The 15,388-nt window shown below is 41.8% G+C and overlaps 2 protein-coding genes across 5 annotated transcripts in view; both read right to left on the reverse strand.

Moving 5' to 3' along the window:
* Positions 1-1,100: 1,100 nt before the first annotated feature.
* On the reverse strand, positions 1,101-9,508 carry FUT11 (fucosyltransferase 11). Its single transcript, XM_013960299.2, has 3 exons — positions 8,780-9,508; positions 6,749-7,374; positions 1,101-1,837 (listed from the first exon to the last, which is right to left on the reverse strand). Exons 1-3 carry the CDS (start codon positions 9,506-9,508, stop codon positions 1,690-1,692), a joined length of 1,503 nt encoding a protein of 500 aa, XP_013815753.2. The 3' UTR covers positions 1,101-1,689.
* Positions 9,509-10,686: 1,178 nt separating this feature from the next.
* The window catches only part of SEC24C (SEC24 homolog C, COPII coat complex component), a 42,133-nt gene continuing 37,431 nt past the window's right edge, over positions 10,687-15,388 (reverse strand). For all 4 annotated transcript variants that reach the window (XM_067299926.1, XM_067299925.1, XM_067299923.1 and 1 more), the window contains 2 exons: positions 15,027-15,116; positions 10,687-13,625 (listed from right to left, as the gene is read on the reverse strand). In XM_067299926.1, coding sequence (XP_067156027.1) covers positions 13,485-13,625; positions 15,027-15,116 — 231 coding nt within the window. In that variant the 3' untranslated portion in view covers positions 10,687-13,484. The remainder of the gene's footprint in view (positions 13,626-15,026; positions 15,117-15,388) is intronic.

Here is a 15,388-nt window from a genome sequence, read left to right on the forward strand (position 1 = left end):
CACAACAATCCAGTGACAGCTATGGGTTTAAGGTTTGCTCTGTCAAAGTGCCCAGAGTTTAACACTACAATATTGTCTATCACCTGAGATGCAAACATTGAGATGGGTATCATTACCCATACTAATGCCATACTCATACTACTCTGAATGGGAATTTGAAGAAAAAGTGAGATTAAATGCTCCATTCACAGTTAAGCACCAGATCAATGACTTAATTAGGGTCTTACTCCTGTTCCCAACTTTTACCAGTAGGTTTCAGGCCTTAGCAATGCATAAACTGGCTTACATAATGAAATTACCATGAGAGGGGAGTACAAGACTCCAGGCTTTCTTGACCAACATCTTATCCCAGGCATGGATAAACTCTGGCTATTTAGTCAGTAGTTATTTCTGAAGAGGGAGGAAAAAAATGGAGAAATAAAATAACATTATACCCATTAGAAATATCACTGCAGTGCAGCCATATTTGCCCGTGCATTTAAATCAGTCATGCTAAGTGAATCAGTCCCCCTCCAATGTAAGATCAATCATTTCCAGAAAGTCCCCAACATGGCAGGGAGCAGTGAATTTCATTTTTGTTTGTAAGAGATAAAGGCTATGCAACAAAAGTGATCTACACATCACCACTTACTTTTAGGAACTCCAGCCACAGACCAGGACCATATTGTGCTAAGATACAGATATAAAACAAACTCAGTGCTTCTGGTTCTGATTATCCACCTCAGCATAGAAAGACAACAAGGTCTGAAACCAAAGTACAGGGGTCACTGGACAGGCACCACGGCTAAAATGTATTTGGGTTTGCGGAAAGCTGCAGACACTGGAAAAGAACAAATCAGCAAAGACCTCCGAATCCTTGGCATTAGGGAGGGAACAAGAAATGATTATAGCCAGGATTTCAGACTTGATGGAAACTTAAAAGAACCAAAGCATACTAATTCTACTCAGGTTCTATGCAGTACCAGGTAACATACTTTTAAAAGACTTGGTTGAAAGTTGGGAATTAAATGGTCCTTTAGTCCCATCCATATGCATCACCTGCAAAGTCAGCAAAAGAAGAAAATGAAGCAGAGAGTAAATAACCCACCCAGAGCCATTCATTTACTCTGAAAAGTAAGAATATTTTAGGAACATTTACTTGGAGAGAAGAGATTTTATTGCTGGTATTTCATAAGGCACAACTGCTCTCCACAGACATTAGCCTTCTGTAATTCCTTCATTGAAAAAGTTATTTGTTATTAGCAGCTAAAAATATATCTTAATGAGGAGAATAAGTGATTGGTAAAATATTTATAAAAACAGCAATGTATATTTTAAAAATAAAAAAAATCTCTGCAGTGAAATAACCTAGGCTATTTGAGCAGAGTCTGAAAACATGTTCATCTGAAGTCACAGGGAAACGTATACCAAATGCACAAGGAGAGTAAATTCTTCTTTTGCCCCAGACGTTGACACCTGTAGGTCAGTAGTAGCTTCACACTGCTGAGCTGAAATTCAAACCAAAGCAGTGGATAACATCTGCACAGCTGAAATCCAATCACAACAGAGACTTACGCACTTCATCCACCAGAAAAATAGTCTCTGAAGCAGTTTTTCTTCTATTTCAAGGCAAATATTTGGAGTGAGGTAAGAATTCTTACTCTCACAACTTTCAACACAATTTTCAAGTCAAAGTCTTCCAAAGATTGGTCAGTGTTGCCTGGTCCTCTTGAGAAAAATCTCGTGCATATAATCCCAAAATCTTCCCTGATGCGACTCATTGCGATGAATCATAGCAGTGAGAGCCTCGCCCTGATCAAGACTTTGCCAATAATCCTGCAGCCACATCTCCTTCCAACTGAAACAACAACAACAACAAGACACCACCATAAACCATTAAAAAAACCACATGGGTCTGCAGCTGTAACAATACTAAAACCATTCTTTTCTTTCACCTAAGAGGAAAACAGGCCCAGGGAAGCTCATGACAAACTATGATATTATTATGCCATTGTGTTCCAAGTGCACTTAAAGAAATCTGCTACATAAATTCTCTCTGGAAAACCACCTCACTGTTGGCTTTAGAACTTTTCCAAGATTTCAGCATGTGACTGTAGTGTTAGCCATATTCCAAGCTGTAAGGAATAAAAACTTCTATTAAAATAAAATTAGCACAGAACCTTTATATGATTTTGAGAGTGGCTTTCCATGGCCAGTACATTTAAAACTACAGTTAAGACTGAGAATCAGTTTTTTTTTCCAGACAAACCATTTAACAATTAAGAGACTGACAGCTAGTCATTACAAAAATCAGGTTATACATGACAGAGAAAAAGCTTTATCTCCCAACCCTGATTGCATACTCAATCTCCAGACTACCTGGCTGAGTGTATGCTTTTTCTTTTTCAGTGCATACATTTTCAAACTTTTCACAGCACAGACTACCTTATAACATCTCTGAGCAACTCCTTTCCCATACACAATCACATGGACTACTCTCATTTGTGTTACATCAAAGTATGGCAATAATTTATTTAGCTAATAATTAACACCCTTCCTTTTCATGATAGACCTGATTATTCCTAACATTACTTTTTCTTCTTTACTGTATCTGCTACCCAGGCACATAAGACCATCATAAATTTTGGCAAGAAGGACCAAACACGACGCTGTTCCTTATCTGCCCATATGAGTTACCCAATAGTTTTTAACTTACCTACAGAACTATTAACTTCTTCCCCCTCCCAATCACAGAAAAGAGTACGGTGCCTCCTGCTTTCACTCTAGACACCATATACTAAAGCAAGCATGGCTGCATTGCCCAAACCTCAGCAGACCTCACCCACTACTCCAGGAAACCCAAAAGAACACGCACAAAATCACAGTCATGTTCTTTGTGGAGCAGCATACAGTTCATAGGCAATGGGAATTAGTTTTCTGTTGTCAGCAGTATTATCTGCAGAGTACACCAATAGAGACCTCAAAATAAATCTTTTAACATAGATCACAACGTGAAGGATCATGGGCAGAGGCCTTCTTTGGCATACAAAAATATGTCTGCCTAAAGTGTCTTTTGTAAAATGCAGTACTCAGATGCACTGTGAGATCACTTTGCCTACCAGCTAAATTAATTAACGTTTGTTCAAGGATCGCCAACATGAACTACACATTTTTTATAGCACTGAAAAAGGGCAAATACTAGGAAAGCGGACACACTCGCATAAGCACTATACACAAAGTGGTACGAAATAACAGAAAAAAGAAAGCATTCTGTGGAAATTCTGTGGAAATGATACTGAAAGGAATTCCAATATCCAAGTGAACACTTCTTCAACAAAATAAAAATTGAATAAGAACACTTCAGCTTTTCTTTTTTTTTTTTTTAATACTAGTGTTACTGTTTAAGAAACAACTTTTACTCTGATTCTGTAACTCTTCTGGAAAAAAATGGTACCCCAGCATGAATAGGACTGTACAAATATCCTGAAACTATCAACTATGTACACTGTAACATTACCACCATAAGAAAACCATCTATCTTTAATCCTGCTGATTACTGGATTCTACTGCAAGACACATCTTACACTACCTATACTATAGATGTGGCAAATCTGATATACTTCCAAACTGTTCTTCTCTCATCCTAAATAGAGAGATCAGCATAAAATGGAACTAGCATAGACACCATAGTTCCAAAATTTTCCTTTACCAAACACACACTGGTCTCTCACAATTACCCAGTTCAAGAAGCATTGCAGAGTCCAGTTTCTACTAAGCAGACATCTAAACATGAGTAGCACTGCAGCTCGCTGCATCTTCCCTACAAAGCAGCTAAGAATTCAATAGATTATAGTGACTGACCCATAATCTAACACATACAAATGGTTATTCTACGCTTTTGTTCTTAAACTACAGATCACAACCCACTTGGGTATCAAGTTCAGAAGTCCAAAAACAAGTGAGGCTGCAAGCATAAGGGCTTAGGAACCATGTTTAGGAACACTGTCTTAGGGCTGAAGAACAGCAAGGTGAGGGTGTAATAATATGTTCAGGCTACATACACTTATATGGAGAGAGATTCTGAGGCAACAGTTCTGTCAGTTCAGCACATTTCTCAACACTAAACACAAATTACATCTGTGAATAACGGTTACAGAGCATGAAAAGGCATAGTGTAGCCATATTGTAATTGGGTACCAGCTCTAAAAATATATAAACTCCAAATGCCTTTGCTGTTCCCTTTGCACTCCAGAATCCTCCAGGACTCAAAGTCACAGTGTGTTTATAATCAGACTTTATGAGCTGCCTTTATTCCATAACTTGCACTCTTACTAGGCCTCTGTCATTTCTCCATGATTAATGTTTTGTAAAGAAACAAAACACGAGATTGACAGGCTCAATAGGCATTCACCCAAATCAACCATGCTGTTCTTATAACATTACTGTCAAACTCTGGCAAAAGATAAGCATGTTTGTGCAATTACAGAACAACAGAGCTAAGCTAACACTTTTGTGGCAATTGTATCTTTGTCACTTACACCTCTAAAGCGATCACGTTCCATTTTGGAGACAAAAACGGTGAAAGCTCAGATGCTTGCAAGATAGAGAACACTGTACTTCACTGGGGATTCTCTTAGTCATACCTTGTAATTTAGATACACGTTCTCTTTCTAAAGCAGATGGCAGACAATGGAAAAGCCTGCATGGTACAATATCTCGCATCTTATCTCCATAAATGGGAGGGAATAACATGCTATGGTTCAACAGACACGGAAATCTCTGCAGCTTAGATTATGGACTGATAGACAAAACCTCCTTGCTGATGAGCCCTGCACAGAAGAGTGAAGTACCTTAATTTGCAAGTAAGCAGCATAGGACACCCACACTGTGTCTTCAAAAGTATTCCTCTACTGCCACCTACTGCTCAAGTAAAATAAAATTTATGAAAAAGTAAAGAATATTTATTTATTCAGGGTAGGATGAGGGAAGAGCACATTTTGCTACCAAGGCAAAGAAAAGGTATTACTATAAAAAGCTCCAATAAATAAATCAACCAACAGAAAACAAAGGATTACAGAGGCATTTAGGGGCCCCTTTTACTTACAAGCATCATTTTTAACTAGCCAATATATTAATTGTACTGTGAAAAATGCTTTTTAGTGACAAACATCAAAGTAAAGTTTTGTGAAATAGGGATTTCCTAAAGAACTTGAATGATCTAAGGCTTTTTCTCTTTTTTAATCTCCACTGGCTATTTTTGAAAATATCCAAACCTAGTAAGAAGTAGCTCCCCCACCACTTCCCTCCAGTTATAAAATACCTAATACTTTTTTTGTGGATGGATAACCTAACAAAACCCTTTTTAGAGATTCAGATGTGCACAGAACTTAGTTCTGGGTTACAGAGAACTTAAAAGGATGAAGTCTACATTTTCAACAAACTGTTTCCTTTAACATTTTAACATGCCTAGATATTTAATTCCTTAGTCTAGGAAATTACTAACAAACCTGTAAACTGATACAAACTGGGATACAGCACACTGAAAGTTCTTTCTGGACAGTGCCTCAGATCTTTCTGATATCTTCAAAAAGTCATTAGCTTAATACTTCATACAGCTGAACTGATACCAGGATTCTGAAATCTTTGGCAACAAATAGCTATGAACACAGGCAAAAATCTGCTGTGGTTTAAGGTTTAGCTTTATGAGGGCTCTCTGATAGCTCATAGGAAATGGATTGCAGAAATTTGAGTAATTCCCTAAAGAGCCGTAAGTTTGTTAAAGGTAACGCAGACAAGAATGACCAACTTAGGGAATCCAAAGATATTAAACTAGTGATATGCCCTACAAAAAGGGCATGAACAGTTTATGAACAGCCAGAACACTACCCTCTAGCAACTGCAACTTCAAACACTGCCAATGGCAAAACTCAAGTTTGGGAATGAAAGCACTGACTTGTATTGTAGCAATACTTGCATAAATATTAAGAATTAAATAGACCATGGAAAAAAACCTCTTTTCCTCCTGTCAAAAGTGGTTACCTCAGGGTTGGTGCGGTTAGTTCCTTGATGACAGAGTTCAGGGCAGCTCGCACTAGAGATGAACTATATCAGACTGGGCTAGGCCTGAGAGAATCCAGCAGCACTATCAATCCCTGCGCATAGAAAAGGCAGTATCCACTCAGCCTATTCTGTCCTGCATGGTCATACCTAAATAAATGGGAATAAGTCTTCCAACACAAGTCAGAATTTTGCCCCATTGCCACACAAAATTTAAAGCAGTCTTCTACCGTATTTAGAGCAGGCCTAACTTCTGCTCTGATGGAAGTCATCAGAAGCAAGCTAGGCCTACACTGAATACTTTGGCAACCTATTCTTAATACAGTAATTTGTACTGATGTATAGAGCTTCTTTCATCCATGAGCTACCAAGTGCTTTATCATTACTGTACAGAAAAGTGCCCCTCCTCCAAACAAAAAAGGAAGCTAAGGCAGACAAAGGATAACCAAATTGCCCAAGGTCACACAGCATTTTAACAGTGCCTCATGACAGGTCTCTTACGCTCTTACTTCAACCACTAGCCAAAGTCATCTTCCAGTCCTCTCTTTTTCAGCCTCCGTGTTACACGACATTAGCACAACTACCACTACCACCCACAAGGCATAATATAAAGCGTAAATGGAGATGCACTGTAGGATTCTTTAAAGGAAAAAGTTACACCTATTGATGTTTAAAGCTTTTTTCTTCAAAAAGCATAGTAGTTGTACATTACCTGTCTCCTCCAGAGAGCTCTTCAACACTTCCGAACCCAGGGGTTGGCACAGGACATCCCATATGCTTGAACTGAGCAATTCGAGGTCTGGGAGCTGGAAATTTCCCACGAGACTTTTTGTGTTCCTGCTCTTCTTTGACTCGGGTATTCTCCCTGTCACAGATGAAACACTCGAAGCCATTCAGGTAATTGGGCAGAGTCATGTCATTCACACCCCACTCCCGCCTCTCCAAGCTCTCTAGCAAGAACTGGTTTTTGATTCCACCAGGTTTTTTATACTCTAGATATTTCATATATTCTTCTCCATTCTTGTCCAAGAAATCAAGATACTTTGCTAGCTCTTGGGGGCTGTCAAAGTCATCTATGAGAATGATGGAGAGGTTGTTGGGCATCCAGTCTCGCACAGCTGGGGAGCCTCGGTATACAGGGACAGCACCCAAATGCATTGGACGCCACAGTTTCTCAGTCATGTAGTCATTACATATGGCGTTTTCCAAGGCCAGGTGAAACTTGTACCTGCCAATAAAGGTCATGAACTCAGAATCTTCTGTAGTGGCTGTAGAAGTGTCTTTCAGTCGCTCACTGGGAAGCTCACGGTTATGCAGGCATTTCCCATAGGAGTCAACCTAAAATAACAATGGTTATCTTTACAAAAGTGATTTACGTTTGCTTGAAGCTTGTTTTCAGAGCCTGTAGTTCTCTTAAAAGTTCCTAGCTTTGATCAGTTCCTAGTTACCTTAGTTTAGCCTCACTTTCACTCTGACCTCTTCCCATTTTGACAGTCAAACAAAAAAACTGTAGGACTTCTCAAATTAACCAGCACATCTTACTACTTCATTGTCCAAGTCTCAACCATCTCTGACTCCTCCTAAAGTCCCAGGTCGTCTTCATCAGCTTTAGGGGAAACTGAATACTCAGTGTCAAAAGCAGCACACACTATGCTACAGATAAGGAAAAAAAAATGTGGAGAAAAATATATTTTTTATGAAATTTTTCTGTTATAGACGAACTCAGAAATAGACAGATGAGGAAGGGCACAAAACTCCCTTGCTGTTACTTTAAAAGTTATCTTTCTACTTAATGGAGATTCAGTACTGTCCCAAACAGTGATTCCACACAGCTCCCTCCAATCTCAGCAGGCTGGCAAAGATATTTTTCATTTGTTAAAATAAAAAAAAAAAAAAAATTGATGCAGGGAGCTAAAAGAATACTGTCTAAAAATGAAAGGCAATACACTTAATCCTGAGTCTGTTTCATACTTTTACAATATACAGCCACAATTTAAAAATTATGTTGTCTTTACTTCATTACTGAGTATATGATGAACCCTCACAAGAAATACATTACTACAGCAACTAAAAAAAAAAAAAAGAGATGTTTTAGCTAAAGATTAAAATCAGGTAATTTCCCCCCCATTTACTATTCTTAGGAATTTCTAAGGAGAAAAGATTTATTGTTTTTCTGCTTAAATATGTTATTTCAGCTTACCAGCTTATCCGTCAGCTGAGCCATAGTAGTACAAATCACCATGAAAGTAATACACTCCTACTGCAACACAAATAAGGAGTGGACTCAACAAGATGCAGTAATCCATCTTTTTATTGCACCCCCACACTTTTACGCAGCAGTGAGGCTTCTAAGTGGGCAGCTTTCCTTTACACTAACTCACAAGGCTCCAGAGATTTCAGCAACTTCTGGCACTTGGTCCAGGAAACCAAGCTTATTGGGGTGTAGCCCAATTTGTGACTGATCCTGCAGTTTGACCAACTCCGTGACTAACAGCTACTGCGAGGCCTACCTACTGGCGCGTGCTGTAGTCTAGACCGTGCTTTTGGAAGGAACACAACTAGCTTTGCTGTCCAGCTCGTAGTCGGTGCGCTTCCTGCTACAACTCGTCTCGGCTAAAAACGAGGACAAACAAACCCTGTTAAAAGGAGGTCCCGGGGGTGGCCAGGCAGGCCCAGCTCCTGCGGCGACACCGTGTCACGGCTCCCCCGCGCACTGCACCGCACCGCACCGCACCGCGCCTACCTGGATGTATTTCATGAGCTCCCGCACGTATCGATCCCTGTCGGAGGGCACGTCGCAGTGGGACTGCACATAGAGCACCGGGGCGTAGCCCTGCCGCCGCCACGCTTCCTTCTCGGCCAGCGGCGCCGCCGGGCGCCGCAGGTAGCCGGCGCCGGGCAGCCACTGCAGCGTGAGCGGGTAGTCGGACTCGCGGCGGAAGGTGGCCGTGTAGTTGAAGAGCCGGATGCCGGGCGCGTGCGAGAGGACGTAGTTGTTCATGGGGGACTCCTCGTGGAAGAGGGCCCAGGTCTGGTGGGGCAGGCGGGGCAGCGGCGCCTCGTAGGCCCTGAAGTCGGTGCCGTAGAAGATGAGGGCCTTGGTGCGGCGGTGCCGCGCCACCCGCCGGCTCCGGGTGACGAGGCAGGAGCCGCGCGGGCAGTCGATGCGCTCCGTGTCGCCGGGGAAGTGCGGGAAGAGGCTGCCGCTCCACCACAGCAGGATGGGCAGCGCCCTGTTGGCGCGCGTGTCGTTGTTGCCGGGGCCGCGGTAGGACGCCGCGGCGACGGCGCCGAAGGCCGCGGCCGGCGGGACGGCAGCGTGCGGCCACCCCTCCGCCTCGGCCGCACACGGCCCCTCGGCACCCGCCAGCCCGGCCGCCGCCTCCGCCGCGCCCCGCTGCCCCCGGGCGGCCGCCGCGGCCAGCGCCAGCGTCACCCAGAGGCGCGCGGGCCACGGCCCGCCGCCCCCCATACCCGGCTCCCGCGCCCGCCCGCCGCCCCGCCGCGCGCCGCCCCCCGCGAAACGCGACGCGCCGTCAACGGCCGCGGTGGCCACGCCCCCGGGAGCCGCGCGGCCAACGGCCGCAACAGTCGCCGCGGGGCCGCCCGCCTCAGCCGCTGTGGCTTACCGGGGCTGGCGGCACGCAGAGAACTTCAGAGCAGAACAAAATACATGGAAAGTAACCCTGGCAGAGCTGGTGCGATAACGATGCTGCCTTTCTCCCGTACTGAGATTTAAGAGCAAATAGCACTTTTCACCCTTAATGTAGATTAAAAGCAGCTGTTAGCGGCAGCAAATCTAACATGGATTTGTTAAGACAAAAAAACCCATACTTCCACTCGTTGCGCAGGCTGAAAACTCTTTAAATCCTCTCCCTGCCGCTGGCACATGCTCATTCATCTGCGAAGCCAGTACAGTCGATTAACCTGCAACAGGACTGCAAAAGCTAACAAAAACCTGTGACTTCACTGAGGGGTAGCATACCCAAAGCAAGTGCATTTGCAGATACATCATTCCCCTACCAAGCAAGCATCCTAGACAGGGCAAGAAAATACACTTGAGTGTATCCCCTGCCAAAGTCCACAATGAGAGGGAACAGAAAACATCATCTAGAAACAGAACTTTTGTTTTTGTACATCTACATGTAGGGTAGAAAGTTCCCACTGGAGCTGCTTTTCTGTACCAACTTGGAATAACTCCTTTGGTGTTAAAGTATTCTGTAAATGGGACTGATGTCTGCAAAGCTGAGTTAGTATTACATTATAAAATTCTAACAGAAGAATTACCACTCAGTTATGGAATTGCTATGAGCTCCAAATTCATGCCTTTGAGGGATAATTTAATCCCACAACACTTGCACTATTTCATAATACGTAAATTAATATGCACACAAGCAAAGAAGTGTTCTCTATCTGTATAAAGAACAGGTTAAAATACTGGAGGCTCTTCTTGCGTTCCTTCAAGAAGGAAGGTCTGAGCCACAACTCAGTCACGATTCGCAAGCACAGTACAGATGAAGGCTACCCATGTGTCCTTCCCGTCAACTCCTCCACTCCCTGAACGAACCCCCCAGACCCCAGTGCAATGCTGACAGACACAAGCTGGGCAAGGCAATTCCCCCCCACACGGAAAGGGGCACTACCACAAAATTCCTGCAAGCACAATTTACTCCACACAATTAACATACAAGATGCACAAGGCCCATCATTATTGCAATATATCAGTTCAGTAGTGGATTCTGGACATAATGTAGGAACATTCTGTAGAAGAGACTAATCTCAAAAATATTCCATAGCAAACTAAATATTATTGGATATTTAGCAATGATTGTCTTGTGCTTTCATACAGACCATTGTAAAGGTTATCAGTAAATTGTACAATAGCAATTTTCCAGGCTACAGTTAAGTAAATAATGGGATTTAAGTGCAATACAAATTATGATTTTAACCTAGACTGGCCAAGTTACACTGCCAACAGCCATGTTCATTCTGAACTTTAATTTTGCAGTTAGCAAAAAACAGAGAGGGGAAAAAACAAAACAAAACAAAACCTTCCCTGCCATCTTAACTCTGAAATAGTATTCTATTTCTCTGAAAAATTAAAACTGCAAGTCTAATTTAAATTTAACATTGCCTCAAGGTAACTAGAATGCATTTCAAAGCAGACCAAAAAAGCAGTCAATTTGACCCAAGCTGTGTTAGAGAAAAGGGAAAGCTCTTTGCAAAATAAAAGTTCAGTTGGGGCAGAAAGTTTAAAATGTTTAGCTAAGCAAAATAACACTGAGACTAAACAGCACCTTTTGTATGTTGATGCTTGTTGAATTTCTTACCACTTTTCACTGCGAGTAAGAAAAAAAGACTGAACTTACTCAGTAGAAGACTGGATTGTAAAGGATCACTCAGCTAGGCTCCAGCCCTTCCCATTTCCTCTCCCCCGCAAAATACAGTATTTGGAAAAATAAGCAGTGTTTATTTACTAACAATGACATAAAATACATCTTAATATATTTTTATTTCTTTACAAATTAAAAGATGCATTGGAATAAACAAATGAAGAAAATGCAAGGTTCATTATGATCTCATTTCCACCCCCCAATATTAATACTAGAAATTAGTATTGTGGAAATCTGTGGTTGCTGAGCCTTATATTCCTGGGAAGCTGTTGTTTCTCTGGTTAAAAATCCTCTAGGTTTTTTGGTTGGAGGCAGTCTATGGAGTAAAAAGTCAGCCACATTCATACAAAAACACAGAAGGTTCTGTCAACTACATCTTGAAAGAGTTTCTCCGTTACAGTTTTCATAATACCCTTTCTATGTAGTGATGGGAGGGAAGACAAACTAGCAGCATTAGAAGAAAAATGGATTTATATACACGCTACAAGATATGGGACTAAAACCACAGCCAGATATTTTTCTGAACTTATCAAGGACCTTCCTCTGAAATGTCAAGCCCAGATAATATGTTCTCTAATCCATCCACGGTCTTCCTCCCACTTTTAGTGCTATCTCCAGCTCAAACTCCTAGGTATTGTAAGAACACTTGTTAAGCGTTCAAGCTAAAATATAAACCTCCTTTCAAAAGTGAATAAACAAAGCCCTTAGAATTCTGAATCTGATTTACACTCACTCCCTCTGTACAGAAGTCTTCTCATCCACCCTTACAGAACGGAGCGGCAGAGCGGCCAACCAAAGTGGATGGATTAATCTGTCTGAGGTATTTTAGTTTAACAAACAGGCTTATAAAAAGGTTTTGTGCAGGCTGATCAGTAAGGATAATGGGGAAGGGTATAAACATCCAGTGATGAAACTCTTCATCATGTCCCAGATCCTTTCCAACAACTGAAACCAGGTACTTGCAGTACCTACTACAGTGCAGTCTAAATTTTTTTTTTTTTTTTCACCCTTCCTTGTATTCCAGGGTACAAAGCAGCGTCAAATTTGCAACAGTAAAGCTCAGTTCTTGCTTGTTTGCTATGATTCACAACAGTATGGTTGAAAATGGACAGCTCCTTATCATCCAGTTCCCACATAGCCCCACATTGCCTTGTTAAAAGTATTTTCTGCTTAACCTTAAGAGGCTTTTGTTCCCACCACCATCTGGATAGATAGGTAAGCTCTGCAGAAAGAGAGAGGCCATGGAACACGGACCCAGTAGGACAACGTCACAGAGCTGTGCAATGAGAAGGAAAGGAGTCACCGCTCATGGCAACAGGAAGCACCGACCATACCCCCACGCTATTCCGAAGCCGCTGATTGTTGCTCACTGAACAATTACTCCAGTACGGATCTGCACAGTAACTCTTAATACAGAGAAGACAGTGGAAGGGGATTTGCCCTGCTACCTCCTGGCTTACTGCTCATTTCCTTTTTTAAGGATTTCTGGTCCAGAGGGCCACATGATGTACTTGTGCTCTGCAACGTCACGTTTCCTGCTTAAAAAGAGAAGGAGGGAAACTGTTTGGCTGCTCCAGCTCCCATCACCTGACCTGCTTCTTGTCCTCCCCACCTGTGTCCTCTTCACACTTGGAGCATGCACACGCGCCCATACAAACACACAGCAACTACCAGAAGTTTTGAAGAGTCATCGCTTTTTCACCCAATGTTGAATCATGTACAGTGAACTGAAGGAAAAAAAAAAACCCTACATTCATTAGGACAGGATTAGCGAGCATGGGAGGGAGGTGAACTCCTGCCAAGCACAGGAAACAATTTAGATACAATAAAAGACCCGGTATCAAAGGCCTTTTTTCCAGCCCTCACCAGGAAAAATTTTCAGCTCTCAAATGGGGCTGGGAGAGGTTGAAAGGATTTCTGCTTATGCAACGTGTATTAAAAATTATGGAATTGTACAGATTTCTATGTTGTCCTTTTTGAGGGCGCTGGGCCTTCTGATCAGGTGGTTAGCGGAGACTGAAATGTCACTGCTGAGTTCCAGCACCACTCCCGCCTCTAGCTCAGTAGCTGCCGAATCTCCTTGTGCATGTGACACAGGAAGTCCACATATGAAGCCCCTCCACTCAGGCTCTTGTCCTCCACTAGAAAGTGTTTGAACAGCATCTCCAGTTTATCTTCTTGCTTCACAATTATTAACTACAAAAAAAAAGTGAATAGTTAGCAAAATTAATTTTCTTGGAAAAACAGAGACTACAGCATATATGGTTTATGTACTTTCACTTCTGTAACTATTTACAAGAAAAATACCATATCTAAGGTTTGTGCATTAGTATAATAGGTCTGAAAAATTCTATTTTTATGCAGATGAGCAGAGTTTTGCACTCTGTCAATAGTAAACAGATAAACATAACTATTAGCCTGGAGACCAGGGTTTTGCTACTTTGTGCCTCACCAAGTTGCATATTTAACATTAGATCTTCTGTTTCCCCTTCTGAAAGGGCAAAAATGAACAACTGTTTTACTCTTGTGAAGCCTTGGGTCTCGAAGTAACAGGCAGTATGATGAAAATATAATAAAGGGAATTTACATTAGTTATCACGTGACTAAAAGTCAAGAAGTACACCAGATTGTTTAAAACATTCTCTCCGAACATTTTAAGATCCTAATCAACTAACTTAACAGCATCCATTTTGCTGGTTTCTAATACTGTAGAGACATTCTGCATCAAACCAACCTACTACATATCTTCAGAGCATCTTTGCATCAACAGCTCATGCTTAGCTATGTCATCAAAAACAGGTCCAGAGTGCTAGTGCCCAAGGACAGTCTTAACACCGCCTACTGCAACTTTAATTTGGTTTGAGAAATTTGCATTTTGTTTTCAAAAAGTTTTTTAAAAGCTTGCTGAGGTAAGGTTAGTTCATGAAGTCCCTAAACTACAATCTTAGCACTAAGGGGGTGAGGCACACTGACCAACAAGAAAGCCTAATTTTCCAAAATTATTCTTTATGATACCATCCCCTTGATTTTTCATCTTTAAAGTAGAGAAAAGATCACTTGAACAGCTGAAAGTGACCCAGATGCCTCTGTGACCAAACTGATGGTAGAAATTATTCTTTTTTCCACTGATGTGTAATTGTTATCCCTTCTCCAACTGCAGAGCTTCAGAGGAATCATTGCTTCTCTTATTCCATCCTTACCAGATGTGGCACAAAAACTTTCCTGAGAATTACTGGCATTGGAGCCCTGTATCAATTCTGTAAGTCTCATGGCACTGGCTGACAGGTCCTAGTCATATTTGATTGGGAGCTGGTACAGGTGCTAAGAAAAACATCCAGTCTATAGTGGCCATCTATAAATCCCTTCTGTCAATGGAAAAAAGCAACACAGGCACAATAGCAGCAACAAGAGTACTAAGCTAGGCATTGCAAAAAAACACTCTGGAAAGACAAATGTGCTAAGGTAAGCACAGAACTCCAAGACTAGGAATAGAAGTTATTTCAGATCCTTAAAAACTTGTATGTTTGAATCACAATGATGAGGTCAGGGAGAGCAAGTTCCACATTACAGTTTAGATGAGTAAGACTACATTTTTACCTTCATGTAGCGGGATCTCTGCACCTGAAGCATGTCAACAATAGATCGTACTTTCTTTGAAAAAGGGTTTTCCAAGACAGGCAGGGTACTCTGGAATGCAAAATCCCCATTACTCTCACAAAGAATTAGAGCAACCCCCCCCCCCTCCCCCCCAGTTCTGTTGTATTACATAGGTTAAAAAAATACATCTACCCCATCTTTCCAACTAGCAAACTTTTTGATGACCTCAACTAATTAAAACAGAAGTTTACAAAACAGATCAGAATTACACACCAATTGTTAAATCCATTTAAACATCAGATGTTCTCCTTTACTGTCAGTGAAACATGGTTTGTCAAATGAGCTAGGCAAAAGTGTGCCCA

This window comes from Apteryx mantelli, chromosome 7 (genome assembly GCF_036417845.1).
Source record: "Apteryx mantelli isolate bAptMan1 chromosome 7, bAptMan1.hap1, whole genome shotgun sequence".
In the NCBI taxonomy this organism is placed as follows: Eukaryota; Metazoa; Chordata; class Aves; order Apterygiformes; family Apterygidae; genus Apteryx; species Apteryx mantelli.